The following is an 18,595-nucleotide window of genomic DNA, read 5'->3' on the forward strand; positions in this document are numbered from 1 at the left end:
GCCGCGCAAAGCAGGAGGGCGCAAAGAAGTTCTAAGCGGCTCTCTGCCGGTACAACACGCACTCCAGAGCGTTTCCGAATAATCCGATAACTCGTTGCACGGTATACAGCGCTGAGCGGGCAGTTACTGTCACCGAGGCGGCGGCGGCGCAATATGGCCAAGGGGCTGCGTTCCAAGTCAAAGCGCCGCTTTAGGACACTGAAGCGGTGAGTTGGAGGGTATTTGGACGCTTCCCACTGCACATGCATGCTGCTTCTGGCGGCTGCTGTGCCTTGCGACCCCTCTCGCCCCTGCTTTCGTGACCTGGGAGGCCTCCGGAAGTCCCTGTACAACTGTGAGGGCATGCCGGCATGCCGGCACTGGCGGCGGCGGTGCCCGCTGGCAGCACGTGCGACTCACTACTCCCCCGCTGCTGCTTGTCCACCCATGCAGGCAGAATGTGGTGCAGGCGCCGCACCAGCTAGAGGGAGAGGCCAAGCGGCAGGAGGCGCTGCAGGCAGTGCTGGCGGCGCCGCGGCCCTCGGAGACTGCTGCAGGCGGCGACGCGGCGGCAGGCCCCGCGGGGATGGAGGGTGTGCAGCAGGCGGGGGAGGCGGCCATGGCGGTTGATGGGCAGGCAGAGTGAGCCCCCGCTGTTATGCTGCCTGTGTCGTCTGCCTGCCAATCTGATTGAGCTTTCCAGTGCCTTTGCCACTGCTGCCATTTCACTTGCTGCCGCTGATGGTCTGGGCCGCCTGCCTGTGCCTGCCTGCCCGCCGCGCAGGGGCACCAGCACCAACCCCAGTAAGCTCCTGAAGAAGCTGCGCAAGCAGCGGCTGGCGGCGACCAAGGGCATCATCAAGGGTGAGGAAGGGGAGGTTGGGTGCAGCAGTCGAAGGTGCAGCAGCGAGAGACTGCGAGGCGCAGCAATCCAACGGCACCAAGCTGCTTCACCGGCCACCGCCCGCCGTGTGTTGCGCCCGCTCCTGCGCTGCAGGCCAGGCGAAGCGCAACAACCCGCTGGCCGGCGCCAACCAGTTCCACAAGAGGAAGTCGAAGAAGAAAGGCTGAGGGCCTGCTGCCGCCCTTCTCTTCTTTCTGCATTCCTGCTTCTGCCACATCACCCTGCTCGCACAGCCTCCCTTTCTTCGCTGTTTTTCTCCGCAGCTCGCACCGCCCGGGCATTGCTGGTTTTGCAAGAGCAGTTCTCGAGGGGGGCGGGCCACGCCCCGCAGTGCAGGTATGAATGGGTTGTAAATCACTGAAAATTGAATGCCGCGGCGGCTCTCAAGACGGTGAAGGAGGGGGAGAGCAGCAGGTGAGCAGGAGGGAGAACTGGGACGAGCACGCTCAGGGCTGTACGAGGGATGCCGCAGCGGGCAGGGGCGCTACAGGGGCAGCATGCCGCCGCTGCAGCGGGCAGAACAGAGGGTGCAGCAGGAGCGAGCGAGCGGGTAAACGAACTAGCAAAGTGGACCTAAAACACGTGGCGAAGGAGCTGGCTGGGGTTGCGGGCTGTCAGGCAGGCCGCAGTTGGCGGTGCCGCCGGTACCGCTAGTAGAGCGGCTCGCACTCCATCGGTACCTCCCGCTGCCGGAAGGTGCCCCGCAGCGCAAGGGCCAGCTTCTCGTACTCCTCCACAAACCTGCGGCGGTGGGGGCACGCAGCGCAGGGCAAACAAGGAGTGGAGCGGGGTTGTAGGGAAGCGCACGGCGGTGGGCAGCCCAGGCGGCATGCAGGCACAATGAAAAGAACATCAGGCCCCTCTCTCTTTCTCTCTCTCTCACACACACACACGCGCAACCAGTTCTTCTTTCCACCCACCACATCTTGTCGATGACTGTGCGCAGGCCGCACAGGTCTGTGGTCATGCGGTCCGCCGCCGCCTGCAGCACCCTTGCCGCGTCGGCCGCCGCGCCGCCGCCGCCCTGCCCGCCGTCCGTGGCCGCCGCCGCGAGGCCGTCCAGCTTGGGCGGCGCCACCAGCCGGGCGAGCGTGGTGTGCAGGATGGTGCGGTCCTGCACCACCTGCTGCTTGCTGTGGTGCGGCAGGATCTCTTCCAGCCAGTTGCGGATGTCCAACACATCGGTGCCGTTCATGATCTGCGGCAGGCCGCCAGCGGCAGCACGCACACGGCGTCAGGCAAGCAGGAGTGGGAGGCCGGCGCCAGCCTGCTGGCCGGGCAGGCGATGTCCCAAGGAAGCGTGCCACAGGCAGGCTGCGGAGCGGACAGGCCGGGCAGGCGTCCTGGGCGTTTCCGTGGCACCTTCCTGGGCCCCAGCAAGCAGGAGCCGCACAGGCACGGCCCCCCCCGCGACCCAGCGGAGCTTCGCACCTGCCAGCACGCCAGCACGGTGCCGCTGGGCGTGGCCACGATGCGCTCTAGGGTCAGGTGCAGCGGGCAGGCCTTGTGCCCCACGTCCTTTATCAAGTACTCCTCCATGTCCACATCCCGCGGCGCCGCACGCACCGGGTCCTGCACAGCGGAGCAGCGCAGCGCAGCGCCAGGCACGCAGCGGCAGGCGAGGCCGGTGGGGCACAGGCAAGAGGGCCGCTGCGCTTGGTGGTGTCCGGCAGCAGGGACACCGGGGAGGCAGGTGGCAGCACCCCTGCCATGGGCTCCGGCATGCCCTCCTGGCGCCTGCAGCCCGCCGCCTGGCCCGGTGCCGCGGCCGGCCTCTTCCCGCGGTACCAGTGGTACCATGGCCGCTGCCCCTGCATGTCCCGCCTCACCATGTGCGTGGATGCGTGGAAGATGGTGGAGTGGTACAGCCGGTGGTGCTGCTTCCAGATACCGTTGGGCGGCATGAGCGGGTCCAGGTGGCGCTGCACCGCATCCTCCAGCCGCCTGCGCAGGCGAGCGGGAGGGCGCACGCCGCGGCGGTGAGCGAGGGAGGGGGCACGCCGGTGCCGGTGCGGGCAGCTGCAGGGCTCGCCGCAGGCAGGTGGGAAGGTACGCAAGCAGCGCGGAGCGGGCTTAAGGAGGAAAGGGGAAGACAAGGGGAAGAGGTTGTCAGCAGAAGCTCAGCAGCCTGCAGGCCTCCAGGCACACTCACAGCGCCGCCTGTATGTCGGACAGCGGCATGACGATTGCCCGCACGGGGATGGGCAGCACGGTGACCACGGGCCGCAGGCGGCCCCCCTCGATTTTGAACATGTCGCCCAGCGCCATGCCCTGCGTGTTGCTGGTGGCTGCACATCAAGGGGCGCGGCGAGGGGAGGCGCGCAGGTGAGCAGGCGCGCGAGCTGGGCAGGCGTGTGTGGAGGGGGTGGGCATAGGGTGAGCGGAGCGCAGGCAAGCGCAGCGCCTGGCTGCTGCTCCCAGGGGCTGCTGAGCGGCAAGGAGGCAGCATCCGGCACCCCGGCCAGGTGCCTGAAGCAGCGGCAGGCAAAAAGACAGAAGCACGCAACAGCGGCGCACCCAGCGCCAGCCCTCTATCGCGGAGCGACTGCTCCATGCCATCATACAGCTTTCGCCGCGCCTGCTGCGCGGCCAGCGCCTCTGCTGCGATGGTGGCTGCCGCATCCTCCGCCGCCTCCTTTGCCAGCTGCTCCGCCGTCTTCCTGCGCCACATGCGCGGCCTGCGCTCCTGCAGGCGCCGCTGCCGCTGCTCGGCCGTCAGCCGCCGGCCCTCGCTGTCCGCCAGCATGCCTGCCGCCTCTAGCGTGGCGATGCACGCCTGCGAGCTGCTCTGTTGACCCTGCCCGTGACTGTTTACGAGGCCCGGCTGCTGCTGGTCGCCGCCACCGCTGCTGCTGCTGCTGTCGCCGTCGCTCTTTCGGTGCCGGTGCAGCGCCGCATGCATCCGGGCCTCGAAGCGGCTGAGCTGCATGAAGCCCACTGCAGAGGAGGGAACATGGCGGCAGCAGCAGCAGCGGCATGTTCACCACTCGCAATGCGAGTGGCCGGCAGCTGGCGGCGGAGGCAGGCGGGAAGCGGCGGCGGCGGCGCGTACCCAGCCCCACTGCCAGCAGAATGAGTGCCCAGCAGAGCACGCTCTGTGGTGTCCTGGTCCTGCCTGCCCGCCGCACGCGCGGGCTGAGGAGCGCCGCACTCCTGTTTCGGTGCAGCACCATGATGCCCACAGACGGCGTCTGTTCGCAGCCTAGATTTGAACTAGAGTTGTCATCTCAATTGAGGACTTGCAATGGGAGTGCACAGGCGCCCTGCGCCGTGGCTGTTTTGCATGGGGGCCACTGCTGCGCTGGCAGCGAGCTGGACCTCCCCACCCTTCCTTGGCCGCTTACTCATAAAGCACCACACGCATCCAGCGTAAGGCTAGCACCGCTGCAGGCCGCCCAGCGCCGATCGGTCAGAGCCCTCGGCAGGCAGGCTGGCAGCATGGCGGCCGCCAAGCAGAGCGTCAGCAAGCTCAGAGCCTTCATAGACAGCCCCACCGGGCCAAAGACGACGCACTTCTGGGGTGAGGTTGCCTGCAAGGCCTTCCACTGCCAGGCCGCCTGGGGCCAGGTCGTGCGTAAGATGACAGGCCAGGGCGAGCTTCATGGCAATTGGAGCAGCAAGGGGGCGGAGGGGTGGGGTCTGCCCACTGCCGCTGCCCGCCGCCGGGCGGTGCGCGCACTGCCGCCGCTGCTTCCAGTTCCAAACACTCTTCCTCTGATCAGTTTTCTTTTCTGTGTATCCCTTCTTCTGGCAGGGCCAATAGCCAACTGGTGAATGTGCTGCCGATCCAGGATGAGCCTTCCCTGCTTGCCTTCCTTGCTTGCCCCGCTGCCTTGCATGCGCTTGCCCCGCTGCCGCCTTGCGTTCCCCTTCCCCTGCCCTCACCCCACCTCCCCCTGCTCCCCCTCGCTCTCACACCACCTCCCCCTCCGCCCTGCTGCAGGGGATTCGTGATCGCGGTGAGTGCCGCTGCCGCATGCCGCCGCCGCATGCTCGGCGCCCTCCCTTGGCACCCGTCCGCCCCACCCCTCCACCCCGCTCCGCCCCTCCACCCCACCCCACCCCCGCCGCAGGGCCTGAGCGACACGATGACCAAGCCGCCCGAGACGATCAGCCGCAACATGACGGCGGCGATGTGCCTCTACTCCATGCTCTTCATGCGCTTCGCCTGGGCCATCCAGCCCCGCAACTACCTGCTCTTCGCCTGCCACGCGTCCAACGAGGTGGTGCAGCTCAACCAGATGCGGCGCTGGGCGACGGTGCAGCCGTGGGCAGAGGTGAGGGAGACTGGGGTGGCGCGGGGCGTGCGCTGGCGCCCGGGGGTGGCGCTCGCAGCGTTGCGGGCAGCCCAGGCGCGGCTGCGCGGGATGCTGGCAGCGCACGCCGGTGCCAGCGCAGCAGGCGGCCTGCTGGCTAGTCTGCTCCTAGCCTGTAGCATTCCTCGCTCTAACCCAGAAACCTTGTCCCCTGCCCCTGCAGCAATATGGCTTTGCGGCCAAGGGCGCATCGGGCAGCCAGTGAGTGGTGCAGCAGCATCCCATCAAGCAGCAGCGCCGCTCAGATGGCTGAAGCCGGCTGCGGCAGACTGCCGAGCACACATGCTGCAGCCCAGCCCCGGGCCTTCTTTTTTGTTCCAGGCAGCCTTTTTTGTGTACACTAGAGCGGGTGCTTCCCTTGTCCACAGCTCCTGTTTTTTCAAGCTTCCATGCTTTGCTGCAGTCGTGTGCTTTGCCGCAACCCTCGCATTCAATCAGCTGCATCACCTCCCCAACTCGTCCCTGTCTGTAACCTGCTCCTGCCCTTGGCGTGCATGACTACAGGCGGGCTGATTTACATCAGAAGCAAAGGCAAAGGCATCAGATTATTGAACGCGTGGGGGGGGGGGGTCACGGCAGGCGCCCTGGCCTTGGCCTGGCTACTCCTCGCTGCTCTTGCATGGCTTGAAGGCCGCCCCAGGGAATGAGCCTGAGGGCTGGACGCCTGGCGCCATGCATGCCGTGCCCCCCACCACATAGCAGTGCACGGAGCGGTCCCGCGGGAAGCCGTGGGCCCTGCAGCCGCGGCGCCTGGTGTCCACGCCGGCGCTGCGTCCGTCGGCGGCGCACTTGCACAGCTGCGCCTGCTGGGCCTCCTCGCTGCGAGCGCCGCCGCCGCCGGCGATCTGGCCGGGGCCGGCGACCAGGATGACAGCTGGGGGCGAGGCGGTACCGCTACTGGTGGTGGTACTGGTGGTGGGAGCCGGGGCGTCGTGGCCGCAGTACACCCACCCGGCTCCCGGGTAAGATGCCGAGGGCTGGGCGGTGGGGCAGGCCAGGCCCCCCACTGTCATGCAGTGCCACTTGAGGTTCTGCGGGAAGCCGTGCTGGCGGCAGCCACGGCGGCCGGTGGCCACGCCGGCACTCCTGCCATCCTCACTGCAGGCGCACGGGTTGCTGCCGGCCGGCTGAGATGTCGTGACGGGCGGAGGCGGGGAGGCGACCGGCTTGGGCGGTGGCGGAGGAGAAGCCACCGGTGGAGGCGGCGACGCCACGGGCTTTGGCGGGGGCGGGGAGGCCACGGGCTTGGGCGGTGGGGGCGATGCCACAGGCTTGGGCGGCGGCGGGGAAGCGACGGGCTTGGGAGGTGGAGGCGACGCTACAGGCTTTGGCGGTGGAGGCGGGGAGGCGACGGGCTTGGGCGGCGGCGGCGGCGACGCCACTGGCGTGGCAGCGCCCCAGGCCTGCAGGTAGCCGTTGATCCAGGAGCGGTAGTGGGCAGTGGAGGTGTAGACGCCTGGCAGGCCGGGGCGGGCGCAGCCGTAGCCCCAGGAGGTGACCCCCAGCTGCAGGTCTCCCGAGGCGGAGTTGGAGGAGGGGAGCACCAGCGGGCCGCCAGAGTCACCCTGGCAGCTGCGGGGCGCAGCGCGCGGGGAAGATGAAGAGGCAGGCAGGCGGGTGGGGTTCAGAGGGGCACATGTTGGAGAAGGCATTGCTTCCAGGGAGGCTGTGGGCATTGCTGCTGGCGGGTGGGCCCTGCGGTTTTACCTGTCCTTGCCCCCAGCCAGCGCGCCAGCGCACAGCATGCCGGGCTTGATCTGGCCGAAGGGGTACAGGGCCTGGCACGTGGCGGCATCGAAGTAGGCGATAGTCACGTGCTGTAGGTCTGTGCAGGGAGGAAAGAGGAGGTTTGAGTAGCTGCTGGGGAGCCAGGCACCAGCATCGGCATAGCAGCACACTCCGCGCACCAGACGACAGGTACATGCCGCCCTCTGAGGTGGTGCCGAACCCCAGCACGCTCAGCGGGGTGTTGTTGGCGGGGACCAGGTCGAACGTGGGCAGCGCCAGCGGCGCCTTGGTGCTGGCGGCGTCCAGGCGGAGCAGAGCTATGTCATTAGCAGAGGTGGCTGGGTCGTAGCTGCCGTGTATGGCGGTGGTCACTGTGCGGCGTACATCATAGTCGCTCTCCGCCTGGCTCAGGTACTGGCGCCCGATGTGGACCGAAGGGAACTTGTGCACGGCGTCGGCCACGCAGTGGGCAGCTGCACCAGGGGCGCATGCGTGTGCGGCCAGCACATTGCGGCGGTTGGCGCACAATTTGGAGGCAAGCATGCGACATGCGTCGCGGTTAAGCGGCGCACGAAGGGGTGGGCAGCCACCCTACCTGTCAGCAAAACCCGTGGCGCGATGAGCGAGCCGCCGCAATAGTGGGAGCCGCTAGCGTCGCGAAGGGATACCATGTATGGGTAACGGCCAACGGGCGCTGCACTGCCTCCGACAATACGCGGCGCAGGGCCCGTCTGGAGCAGCTTGCGGCTGCTGTCCCTTGCTGCAGCGCTGGAGAGCAGCGCCAGCAGCAGCAGGAGCGCGGCGCCGGAGCGCGCCGGCGCCTGATGGATGGTGCCCATGGGCTGGCTAGTGGCTGGCCGGGGCTGCGAACGTGTCGTGGGTGGATGCGAAAGGTGCCAAATGAACCTAAAACACTTCTTCGTTAACGACGCGCGGCTTGCAGACTCGTCCCACCCGAGGCAAGCCGTGGGGTGTGCTGGGCGGGTGCATAAACCACACCGCGGCGATCCAGTTAGATCATTGGAGATCCCAAATTCGTGCAAGAGTTGCATCTCGCCGAAACAATCGCCGGAAGAGCCTCGTTTTGGAGGCAACAGCCACATCGGCGGACACATCAGCGCTGGGGCGGGCCTCGATTCTGATCACCACTCGGTGTCAAGAGATGGTAAATCCAGAGCTCTTCAGGTCGCAGCCTGCCCCCGGCCACCCCATTGCTCACCCTCTTGTGGCAGCTGCGCGGTGCAGCGCTCGGGCATGTCACAGCAAGTAGGTGGCACCACACGCAAGATCAGTGACTCCTCTTGCTCCGAGGCTTACGCCAACTCCCTCAAGTGTGAGCGCTCCAGCGGAACCCTTGCCCCGCCAGGCACCCTGGACCTGTTAGCATGTTTGTTGGCCCCCTGCAAGCATCGTCAGTCCGCCAGGGAATGGCCGGGCGCAGCGGTCGGTCGGGCGCCGCCGTTCCACTGCTGCCGCTACCGCCGCCCACGTGATCGGCTCCCTCTCTACCCTGCAGGCCTGGACAAGAACAAGTACGACAAGGCCAAGTGCAAGGACGCCTTTGACGCCTACAAGAAGTGCAAGAAGGACCAGGCAAGCTGTCTGTAGAGTTGCGGGCGCTCGCTTGCGCTGGCTGCCGTCCTGGCAGAAGCGCGCCGCCGCCTCAGCTCTCATTTGCCTGCTGTTCTGCCTGCTGCAGTTCGAGGCAGACCGCCAGGAGCGCATCGCCAGCCGCAAGGGCTTCTTTGGCTGAGGGGGCTGTGGCGGCAGGCACGGAGTGCGGGCACAGCGCAGCGACGCTCAGGAGGAGTCAGTTCAGCAGCGGCACTTCCCGGCGGCCCGCTAGGCCTTAGATTGGCGCCATGTCAGCTGGCGCCCTCGTCAGGGCGGCGCGGCAGCAGGGCCAGCGCCGCCTGCTTGCGTGGCGGCAGGCGGTGGCAGATGTGCGGCTGCAGCAGCCGACGGCGGGCGAGGAGGCCCACAACACGCCACATAGCGGTGTGATGGCCAGCGCTAGTCGCTGGGACAGCCCCTGCAGCAGCAGCAGCAGCAGTTTCTGCTCCTTTGCTGCCGCCGCCACCCCATGGCCAGCTGCCTCGCCCGGCGCGGCCGCGCCTGCCTGGCGCCAGTTGCAGCTGCGCGGATTTGCGATAGGCAGGGCGTGGCGGCCGCGGCGCAAGGACGTCATGCCAGACCGCAACCTGCCGGCCCGCAACGAGCAGATCAAAGCAAAAGAGGTGGGCTGGTGGGCCGATGGCGGCCATGTGTTTGGCTGAAGCTGGGTGGGCGTGCAGCCTCCCTGGAGCGGGGCGTGCCAGCCAAGCAGCAGCAGCAGCAGCCTCTCGACCAGCAGCAGGCATGCTAGATGGTGCGGTGCATATGACCATGCCATGCCCGCCGGCCCACCCCGTCCTGCACCCCTCACCCCTCCTGCAGGTGCGGGTCGTGTTCCCTGTCGAGGAGGACAAGCCAGCAGAGGTGCTGCCCATCAGGACCGCCATCAAGTGAGGCTGGCTTCCCACCAGCTTCCACTGCACAGCCGAACAGCCCAGTCCGCCTGCCTGCCGCGCTCCCCTGCCTGCCGCAACCCGCTGGTTTTGCCGCGCAGCGCCGCCGGCCAGGCTGCCTGCGTCGCTGCATTCTCTTGCATCTGCGCCAGCCCGCCGCTGCCCGCCGCCTTGCTTGCCCTTCCGCCCCAAGCCCGGCCCGCTGCCGGGCGCCTGGTTGGTGATGGCATGGCCAAGCCACGCTCACAGGGAGTGCGACTGGTTGGTGACGGCAGCCTGCTGCCTGCTGGTGGCTGCAGCCTGGCCAAGGCCCAAGGGCTGGACCTGGTGATGGTCAGCCCCCGGGCGCAGCCCCCAGTGGCGCGCCTGGTGGAGTGGAGCAAGGTGGGCCGCGGGGCGGCTTGCGGCTTGCGGGGTTGAGCCAGCGGAGGCTGCGCTCCCTGGCAGGGCAAGCGCGGCATGCCGGCGTACTTGTGCTGCGCTCAGCTCGCCCTGCGCCGGCCACCAGCCGGCCAGCGGTCTCAGAGCGATTGCTTGATGGACAATGTTTTAAATTGTCTCATTCTTTGGATCGAAGTTGACCACGGCGCTGCCGTGCGCCCACACGGCATGCCGGCTGCCGCAGGTGCTGTACGAGCAGCAGAAGCGGGAGAAGGCGGCCACCAAGGCCAAGCTGGCGCAGCAGCGGGCGGCGGTGGCGCGCGAGGTACGCATCGGCTGCCAGATCGCGGAGCACGACCTGGCGGTGAAGATGGCGCAGGTGAGGGCGGGGGTGCGTGGGGCGGCCGGTGTCTGGGACCTGAGTGGTGTGCTGGCGCCACGAGGCCGTGGCCGTCGGGAGCGTCTGTCTGTCAGTAGGCCTGGCTGCTGGCTGGCTGGCTGCTGGCCGGCTGGCTGGCTGCTGGCCGGCTGGCTGGTCCCTTGCGCCGTGCTGGGCTGCCGCCATCAGGCCCCGCATTGCCTTGCCCCGCTGCAGGCGCGGCGCTTTCTGGAGGATGGCAGCCCGCTGCGCCTGGTGGTGACCTTCAAGGGGGGCCAGCAGGTCGCGCTGGGGCGTGATGTGGCGCTCTACCTCATCGGCCAGCTGACAGGTGGGCGCGGCGCTGGTGGGCAGGGCCTCTTCGTGCAGGAGGCTCGCTTGTTGGCGATGGCATCTCTGGCAGGAGCTGGTGCATGCGGGGACCAGGAGCATGCGCCAGCCAGCCCAGACCCATGTCCGCTGTACACACGCCGACACTCCGGCGCACGCAGCCACACACCCTCCTCCCCACCCTGCAGACCTGTGCACCATCAAGGACCAGAAGCAGCTGCAGAAGCCGTTGAAAAACCAGTGGGCTGTGGTGCTGGTGCCCATCCCGCCCGCCGCACTCACCAAGCCGCCGGCCAAGCAGCAGCAGCAGCAGCAGCAGCAGACGGCAGCGCAGCAAGACAAGCAGCCCGAGGCTGATGCTCAGGAGGAGGAGGGCGCAGCCGGGGCGCCGCACGTGCAGGCGGCGGCGGCGCAGTAGAGGGTCTGATCCTGCAGGTTGGAGGTTGGACCAGAGGCGGTTGCAATCAAGCCGCACCTGGTTGGTTATGCAAGGCCCCAGATGTGATGGCTGGCGTGCCAGGCGTTGGGCCTTGTAACAGTTGGATATTGGCCCACTGCTCTCACTCACACAGCCAGCAGCACGGCGTGTCCAAGGGTCCAGGGTGCTCCCTCCCACTCCCGTCTTCTGCAGGGCTGGCACGCCTCTGTCCTGCCTGGCTTCGCAGACCGTCTCTTTCATCAGCTGCTCCCATGGCTCTGGGCTGCCGCCGGTGCTGCTGGCTGCCGCCGGTGCTGCTGCTGCCGCCGGCCAGCACCATCGGCAGCAGCCACTTGACAGCTGCAGTGCACTATCACCGGCAAGCAGCAGCCTGCAAAGAAACTCATTCAGAACTCCCTCTCTCTCTCTCTCTCGCTCGCTCGCTCTCTTCCTCATGCAACTAAGCTGCTGCAAAGCATAGCATTCCACAGCGGACGGCACAGCCAGACTCTGCCGTCACACGAGGGGCCGCCATCCTTCTCCTCCCTGAGGAGACAGGCAGACTCTTCGGCTGAGGGGATGCCTTCACGCTCCGTGTTTACGCCAGCCATCGCCTTCCTTCACCAGGCAGCTGTGGCTGCAGTCTCCACAAGCCCGGCAGCGGGGAGAGGGAAGCGCCGCGGCAGGTGGCGGCGCCCTGCTGGCAGATGTCCTGGGGTCGCTGCCAGCCGTGAACAACGCCCACCCACGAGCCATTGCAAGTCACAATCGTCTTGGGAGCCCCCAAACCGCGCTGGAGCAGCTTGGATAGGCTGCACTACAGCTATCGTTCGAACCCCGACCCCAATCCAGGCAGCGCTTCCCCGATCTGCCCAATTGCCCGATCCAGCCCCGGAGAGCGCGCCACGGGCGCCACCCCAGCCAGCAGGGTTGTGGGCTATGCGGCAGTGGGGGAACCTACTCCTGGTGGCTGTGCTGGCCTGCTCGGTGGCATCGGGCCGAGCCCAGAACACAGAATTGTGCAACGCCTTTGGCCCCCGTGTGTCTTGCGGTGAGCGGCATGTTGTTCGACATGCACCTGCTAACGGCCCAGCCTGGTCACGGACCAGCTTGCAGGGCCCCACCAGGGCCAGGGGAAGCGATCCCTGGATAAGCCAGCGCCGCAGGGGGGGCAGTGGAGCTGGAGACGCAGGGCGGCGCCGCCAAACCTCTTCCGCCGCCGCGACGTTGCTTCTGTGTGTGCAGGGTCGCGGGGCGTGACGGGACCCACATGCGTCTCCCTGGACTGCTGCTGGGCGCCAGACCCGCTGCCCACGGAGGCCTGGCAGCCAGACGTGTACATGCCGCGCTGCTTCTACCCTAACAATGCGGTCAGCGCCTACAACCTGGTTGATGCGGGCGCCGGCACCATCCAGCAGACAGGTGGGCAGGCGGCGGACAGGCGGCGGACAGCGGCCACGCTGCGGCAAGTGCGCCGTGAGCGGCAGGCGACCCGGCACGCACTTGTGGCGGCGATGCAGCTGGGTGTGCTGCACTCGCCGTGCCAGAGCGTGCGCCCGTTCTCATGTGTGTGGTGAGGCTGCGGCGGCTGGGCACCTGTGCGGTGCAGGCAATGCCACGCTGGTGCTCAAGGATGCCACTCAGGAAGTGGAGCTGGGCAAGGATGTGCCCGAGCTGAGCCTGGGGCTGGAGCAGGTGGCACCAGGTGCGCCTCGACCGCTCTACTGTGGCTGCCGTCGCCAATGCTGGCGCTGGCGCTGCTCCTCCCGCTGCTCCTGCTGCTGCCTTGCTGCTGCTGCCACCATCGGTGCCCTGGCCCTGCTGCTTCCTGCCGCAGCGTCGGGTGCCGTTCCTTGCCGCTGGCAGCTTTGTCCGCCACCCCGGTGGCCGTTGACCGCCGCTCCTGCCTGCCCTGTTTCTGTCGCCGGCGTGCAGGCATTGTGCGAATCCAGATCACCGATTCCAACAACTCGCGCTACCGGGTGCCGTCTTCCTTCTTCTCGCCCAAATCCTTCCTGGGAGGTGAGGGCAGGGAGCAGCAGCACGCCTGGCTTGCTGCTGGCAACAGGCAGCTGCCATGGGCCGGATGACCACGCTCAGCACCTGCCTGGGCTGCTGGACTGCCGCTAGCGCCTGGGCTGCACCGCTGGGGAAGCCAGGCAGGCGGGCAGGAGAGCCACCGCACTGCGCGCCTCTTCTCGTAAACGCTGCCGCCACCGCGCTGCAGGCGGAAACCTGACAGACCTGGGGCCGCCCCTGTTCCAAGTGCTGGTGGAGCAGTCGCCCTTCAGCTTTGCTGTGGCGCGGCTGGACCCAGCCACAAATGTGGCGGGCAGGACGACCTTCAACACCACGGGGCTGCGGTTTGTCTTCAAGGCGAGGCCCTGCCCGCAGCAGAGGGAGGGTGGGGAAGGGGCAGGCTGTTGTTGCTGTGATGGTGGGGTTGTGTGTGTGTGTGTGTGTGTGTGGCGGGGGGGCATATGTGCTGAGATACTGTTGTTCTGTGCCCGCCTGGACTCTCTTTCTGTACCTGCAGCCGCAGTACATTGAGCTTTCCACCCAGGTGGACCCAACCGCTTACCTGTACGGTGCTGGGGAGCGGTCCTCAGAGACCACCCACATGACGGTGGGTGATCTGGCGTGCTTCGTGGTTTGTTTCTTTCTTTTCTTGTGGCGCGGCTGGTGGCAAGGGGCACCACAGCAAGCCGCAGCCATTCGCCTAGCCCACCAAGCGCCTGCCCCCGGCTCCTCGCCCGCCAACTGCCGCCGCGCATCCGCGCCCTGCCTTCTGCCCTTCTGGCTGCAGCGCAACGGATACCCTTACACGCTCTGGGCGCGGGACCAGAGCCCGCAGGTGCCGATGCGAAACACGTACAGCCACTGGCCGTTTGTGATGGTCATGGAGCAGGGTGAGACTGGCGTGTCAGCCATGCCTTGGAGAAGGCAGCAGCAGCTGGTTTTTGCAGCTGGCTTTCGCAGCTGGCGGTCTGGTTTTTGCAGCTGGCTTTCGCAGCTGCTGGTCGGGTTGGCCTGCACCTCTTTTTCCCAGCTTCAGAGGGGGCGCGCTCGGCTCTTCCCGTAGCCCATCCAGCAGCAATGTGCATGCCGCGCCCGCAGATGGTACCGCCTGGGGCGCGCTGCTTCACAGCAGCAACGGCATGGACATTGTTGCCACCCAGACGCAGCTGACGTGGCGCGCCATCGGCGGCATGGTCGACCTGGTGAGCTGGGCTGGCTGGTTTGTGGATGTGGGGGCACAGTGGTGGGTGGATGGTGTGGTGGCGGTGGTGGGGGTCATATGCGCTCAGCCAGGGTGCTTGCCTATTTTCGCCGGCGGTGGGCATCCTGCTGTGGTAGGCTACACATGCATTGCCCTCCCCCTTGATCGACCGGTGCAACATATATAATACAACATCACATGACTGCCCCATGCTGCCCCTGCAGTTTGTATTCATGGGCCCCAGCCCGCTCGAGGTGCTGGAGCAGCTGACGCGGGTGGTGGGGCGCCCAGCCATGCAGCCTTACTGGGCCTTTGGCTTCCACCAGTCCAAGTGAGTGCCCGCCAGGGCATGCGGGTGGATAGAGTGTAGTGTCGCAGTGAGGAGCTGCTCCAGTTTGGCTGCTGCTGGTGCTGCCTGACGCCACCAGCGCGGGCACGCTCCACCCGTGTGCCACACATCCACGCTCCATTCACCATACTGTACCACATGGCACGACTCTTGGTACCGCAGGTACGGCTACTCGTCGCTGGCGCAGGTGCAGGGCGTGGTGGCCAACTACTCGGCGGCTGGCATCCCGCTGGAGGCGATCTGGCTTGACATCGACTACAGTGAGTGCCCGGTGGTGACACAGTGGCTGTGTGTGTGTGTGTGTATACACTGTGGCTGTGTGTGTGTGGTATTTGTGCTCGTGTGGTGATTCCGAGTCGCCTGCTCAGAAATGGCGGCGTGGGGAGATGGGGCGGCTCTGCACCATTGCCTGTTGGGACTTGCATTGCAAGTCGTGCCGGCCGGCGGCGGCAGCAGTCGGCGCGCTGCCGACGGGGCGTCGCCCGCCTGCCTGCCCGCCACCCTGCAGTGGACGGCTACCGCCTGTTCACCACCGACTGCAACACCTTCCCCCAACAGGAGCTGCAGGCGAGCTGGGCAGCCGGCTGCGCCTGCGCCTCAGCCGCCGCTGCCATGCCGTGTATGCACCAGCACCTTGGCCCGCGCCCAGACCCTTTGCAGCCCGCTCGCGCCCCCTCGCCTCCTTCCGCCCCTCTGCTCGGCTCGGCCTCCCCTTCTCCCCAACTGCCCCACGCCCACGCCCTGCAGCGCTTTGCGGCCGACCTGGCGGCCCAGGGGCAGAAGGTGGTCCCCATCGTCGGCCCCGGCATCAAGATCGACCCCACCTATGACGTCTACCTCGATGGCCTCCAGCAGAACGTGTACCTCAAGAGCTCCGACAGCTGCCAGCCCTACGTGGGATGGGTGAGCGCGCACCGCAGCGCACACGCGCACGGCATGCCAGCGCCGGCGCCGGCTGCAGCGCCACACAAACTGCAGCGCTTCCACCGGGGCCGCCCCGCGGCGCTCTTCTCTGCGGTGGCGGCCCTGTGTGGGGCTGCCTCCCACTTGAGAACCACTACTTCCCACCTTACAACCGCAGCTGTCCTGCGACCCGCCTCACCTCCTCCCCGCCCCGCTACCTGGCTGCAGGTCTGGCCTGGCGGCGTCCACTTCCCGGACTTTGGGTGGAACCCGGATGCCAACACCTTCTGGACGGAGCAGCTGCAGAAGTTCAGCGAGGCCTTCAACTACTCTGGGATCTGGACAGACATGCAAGAGAGTGAGGCGGGGCCGCGGGGCCGCTGCCGGGCTGCGCCCGTGTTGGGTGTATGTGGCAGTAACCCCCCTGCCTGGCACCGCTCGCGGCTGGCGGCAGCCGCCCACCCCTTGCCTCCCTCGCTCTGCTTGCCCCCTGCCCCTCACCTCCTCTCTGTTTGCCCCTGCCCTCTGCCCTTCCCGCAGTCGCCAACTTCTGCTCCGGAGACGTCTGCGCCATGCCCAACGAACAGGCGCTGGTGAACCAGCGGGGCCTGCCCCAGTTCGTGTGCCAGGCCATGTGCTACGCCCCCGACGCGGGCGGGCTGAGCCCGCAGCAGACGGCGCTGGTGCAGCCTCCCTACGAAATCAACAACGGTCTCATGATGGAGCCGCTCAACACAAAGGCACGCGGGCGCGGCGGCCTGCCACATGTCGCAGCTGCCGCCGCTACCCTGAACCCGCAGGGGTTACTATAAACGTGTCTGCGGCCGCCGCCGGCGCGGGCGCGGGCGCTCCCCGCCACCGCTGCCCGCTGGTCGCGCTGCCGCTGCTATCATGCACAGGGCTAGACCCCACGCCAAGTCAGCGCCGCAGGCTGCCGCATCCTAAACATGCCGCACCCACCCTTGCCCGCCCTGCAGGCGGTGGGCGTCCTGGCCCAGCACCTGTCTGGTACCGTCGAGTACGATGCCCACAACCTGTACGGCTTGACCATGGCTCAGGCCACGGCCGCCGCCCTGGAGAAGATCAAGCGGCAGCGCGCCTTTGTGCTGGCCAGGCAAGCGCAGCGGAGCAGCGGGCAGGCGTGCGCCGCGCCGCCCTCGTCACGGCACCAGTGCTCTCGCCCGCGCCCGGCCGCCGCACGCGCCGCTGGTCACGCACACGCCACCACCATGCATGCTCTCCACGCACCCTCCCTCCTCATCCTTCCTCACGCAATCACAAACACACTCAGCGTCTCCCACCTCAGCTTTCCGCCTGGTATCCCCGCCGACGCAGGTCGACGTACCCAGGCTCTGGCGCCTATGCCGCGCACTGGACGGGCGACAACAACTCCTCCTGGCCCAACCTGCAGTGGTCGATCACGGGGGTGATCGCCTCCGGGCTGGCAGGCATCCCCATGGGTGCGCTTTGGGGGTGGTTGGGGCTGCCTGGGGCTGCCTGGTTGGGACTGCGTTGGGGCCGAGGCTGGGGGAGCTGCTGCTGCGATGCCTGCCCGGCCGCTGCTGTGGCTGGCAGCTGCAGCTGGCAGGTGCAGCTGCAGGCCGGGCAGGGGCACACGCCGGGACGCTGCCCTGCCCCGTGCTGCCTCCCACTCTCCCTCCCCGCCTGCCCTGCTGCTGCTGCAGCCGGCGCCGACATCTGCGGCTTCAGCGGCAACGTGACCACGCAGCTGTGCGCGCGCTGGATGGAGGTCGGCGCGTTCTACCCCTTTGCCCGCAACAACGCAGACAGGGATGCAGACCCGCAGGCACGCTGTCGGCGGGACGAGGCCTCCGCTGGCTGCTGCTGCCGGCGGCGATGCCGCTGCTGCTGCTGCACTGAGCAGCATTGCTGGCCACCTCCACGTACCGGCAAGTGTCTCATGGTACCGCACATCTTTACTGCAGGAGCTGTACACCCGTCCCGCCACCTCCATCGTGGGCCGCCGCCTGCTGGCCCTCCGCTACTCCATCCTGCCCTACTACTACACCCTCTCCCAGAACGCCAGCCAGAGCGGGGCCCCCATCTTCCGCCCGCTGTTCATGAACTACCCAGACGATCCCCTTACCTTCCCCATCAGCAGGTGGGGGCCCCGGGCAGGCGGCCTGCGTCGGGGAGGGGAGGCGGGGGTGGCCCAGCAGCCAAGAGGCCCGCGAACCTGGCCCTGTCACCTATACCTCCCAACATCCCACGCCCAGCACCCCATGCGCTCGCATCACCGACGCACACTCCCCCCCTCCCTCCTCACCCTCCTCCATTGCTTTTGCCCTCGTCCCCCCGCAGGCAGTTCATGGTGGGCGCCGACCTGCTGGTCACGCCGGTGCTGGAGAAGGACACGCTGTGGGTGACCGGCTACTTCCCGCAGGGCCTGTGGTACGACGTCTGGGACAACACCACGGTGGACGCCAGGTGACGCCCCGCCTGCTTTTTTCTCCTGCTTTCTTTTCGCCTGCTTTCTTCTGGACTGCTTGTCATTTGTCCTTGTTGCTCTGTCTTCTTTCCCAGGGGCCCCTGTTTTGCTCGGTGCTTGCGTGGCTGCTGCTGGTTGTTGACAGGTGGCCCACCACCACCAACGCTGCGCCCCTCGCCCAGCCCACCACATCCAACCCAGGCCCTGCTTGCCGCCCGCGTCCAGGTCCCACGCCCACCCACCCCGCTCGCCTCACCTTTGTGCACACGCAGGTCAACTCCCCTCAACGGCACGCTCTACGCTCCGCTGGGCTCCCCGCCCACCTACCTGCGCGGCGGGGCCATCATCCCGCAGCAGCAGCCGGCTGCCACGACCGCCCAGGTGGGACGCAGGCGGCAGGGGCGTGCGTGCGGGCAGGGGGGTGGGCCTCCCTCACTGGCAACAGCCAACCCCTCCCAGCCAGGTTCCTACACTGACGCTCAGGAGGGCCTTGCTTTCCTCCTCTCGCTTTCCTCCTCCAACAGCCCTCTGTTTCCTTGCCTGAACCCCCTGCATCTCCCTCCCCGTTCCTTCCTCCCTCCCTTCCTTCCCTCCTCTCTTCCTGCCCCAGGTCAAGGCCAGCCCCCTCACCGTCACCGTCGGCCTCCCCGACCTGGTGTACAACGTCAGCACCAACGCCTCTGCCATCCAGAACGACTCCTTCTGGGCCGCTGGCTACATGACAACGACCAC

The 18,595-nt window shown here is 67.5% G+C and overlaps 6 protein-coding genes across 6 annotated transcripts; 4 read left to right on the forward strand and 2 right to left on the reverse strand.

Moving 5' to 3' along the window:
* Positions 1-1,533: 1,533 nt before the first annotated feature.
* Positions 1,534-3,861, reverse strand: CHLNCDRAFT_54034 (hypothetical protein; the record flags this gene model as incomplete). The annotated part of the gene is made up of 6 exons (XM_005845102.1): positions 1,534-1,624; positions 1,804-2,081; positions 2,315-2,455; positions 2,713-2,827; positions 3,036-3,171; positions 3,822-3,861. The coding sequence occupies 6 exons, from the start codon at positions 3,859-3,861 to the stop codon at positions 1,534-1,536; spliced, it is 801 nt and encodes a 266-aa protein (XP_005845164.1).
* A 460-nt stretch (positions 3,862-4,321) lies between these two features.
* On the forward strand, positions 4,322-5,169 carry CHLNCDRAFT_26253 (hypothetical protein; the record flags this gene model as incomplete). The annotated part of the gene is made up of 2 exons (XM_005844999.1): positions 4,322-4,450; positions 4,957-5,169. Coding segments are annotated over 2 exons (342 nt in total), but the record flags the coding sequence as incomplete, so codon positions are not given.
* Positions 5,170-6,614: 1,445 nt separating this feature from the next.
* CHLNCDRAFT_11918 (hypothetical protein) lies at positions 6,615-7,640 on the reverse strand (the record flags this gene model as incomplete). The annotated part of the gene is made up of 4 exons (XM_005845103.1): positions 6,615-6,771; positions 6,907-7,024; positions 7,107-7,400; positions 7,523-7,640. Coding segments are annotated over 4 exons (687 nt in total), but the record flags the coding sequence as incomplete, so codon positions are not given.
* A 541-nt stretch (positions 7,641-8,181) lies between these two features.
* On the forward strand, positions 8,182-8,535 carry CHLNCDRAFT_137348 (hypothetical protein; the record flags this gene model as incomplete). The annotated part of the gene is made up of 2 exons (XM_005845000.1): positions 8,182-8,260; positions 8,444-8,535. The coding sequence occupies 2 exons, from the start codon at positions 8,182-8,184 to the stop codon at positions 8,533-8,535; spliced, it is 171 nt and encodes a 56-aa protein (XP_005845062.1).
* Positions 8,536-8,789: 254 nt separating this feature from the next.
* CHLNCDRAFT_137349 (hypothetical protein) lies at positions 8,790-10,942 on the forward strand (the record flags this gene model as incomplete). Its single annotated transcript, XM_005845001.1, has 7 exons — positions 8,790-8,927; positions 9,057-9,164; positions 9,364-9,431; positions 9,734-9,818; positions 10,060-10,194; positions 10,411-10,525; positions 10,713-10,942. The coding sequence occupies 7 exons, from the start codon at positions 8,790-8,792 to the stop codon at positions 10,940-10,942; spliced, it is 879 nt and encodes a 292-aa protein (XP_005845063.1).
* Positions 10,943-14,100: 3,158 nt separating this feature from the next.
* Positions 14,101-17,197, forward strand: CHLNCDRAFT_26299 (hypothetical protein; the record flags this gene model as incomplete). Its single annotated transcript, XM_005845002.1, has 8 exons — positions 14,101-14,163; positions 14,387-14,493; positions 14,674-14,782; positions 15,259-15,414; positions 15,643-15,772; positions 16,333-16,517; positions 16,721-16,874; positions 17,100-17,197. Coding segments are annotated over 8 exons (1,002 nt in total), but the record flags the coding sequence as incomplete, so codon positions are not given.
* Between the last annotated feature and the right edge of the window lie 1,398 nt (positions 17,198-18,595).

The sequence above is a fragment of the Chlorella variabilis genome, assembly GCF_000147415.1.
Source record: "Chlorella variabilis unplaced genomic scaffold CHLNCscaffold_19, whole genome shotgun sequence".
In the NCBI taxonomy this organism is placed as follows: domain Eukaryota; kingdom Viridiplantae; phylum Chlorophyta; class Trebouxiophyceae; order Chlorellales; family Chlorellaceae; genus Chlorella; species Chlorella variabilis.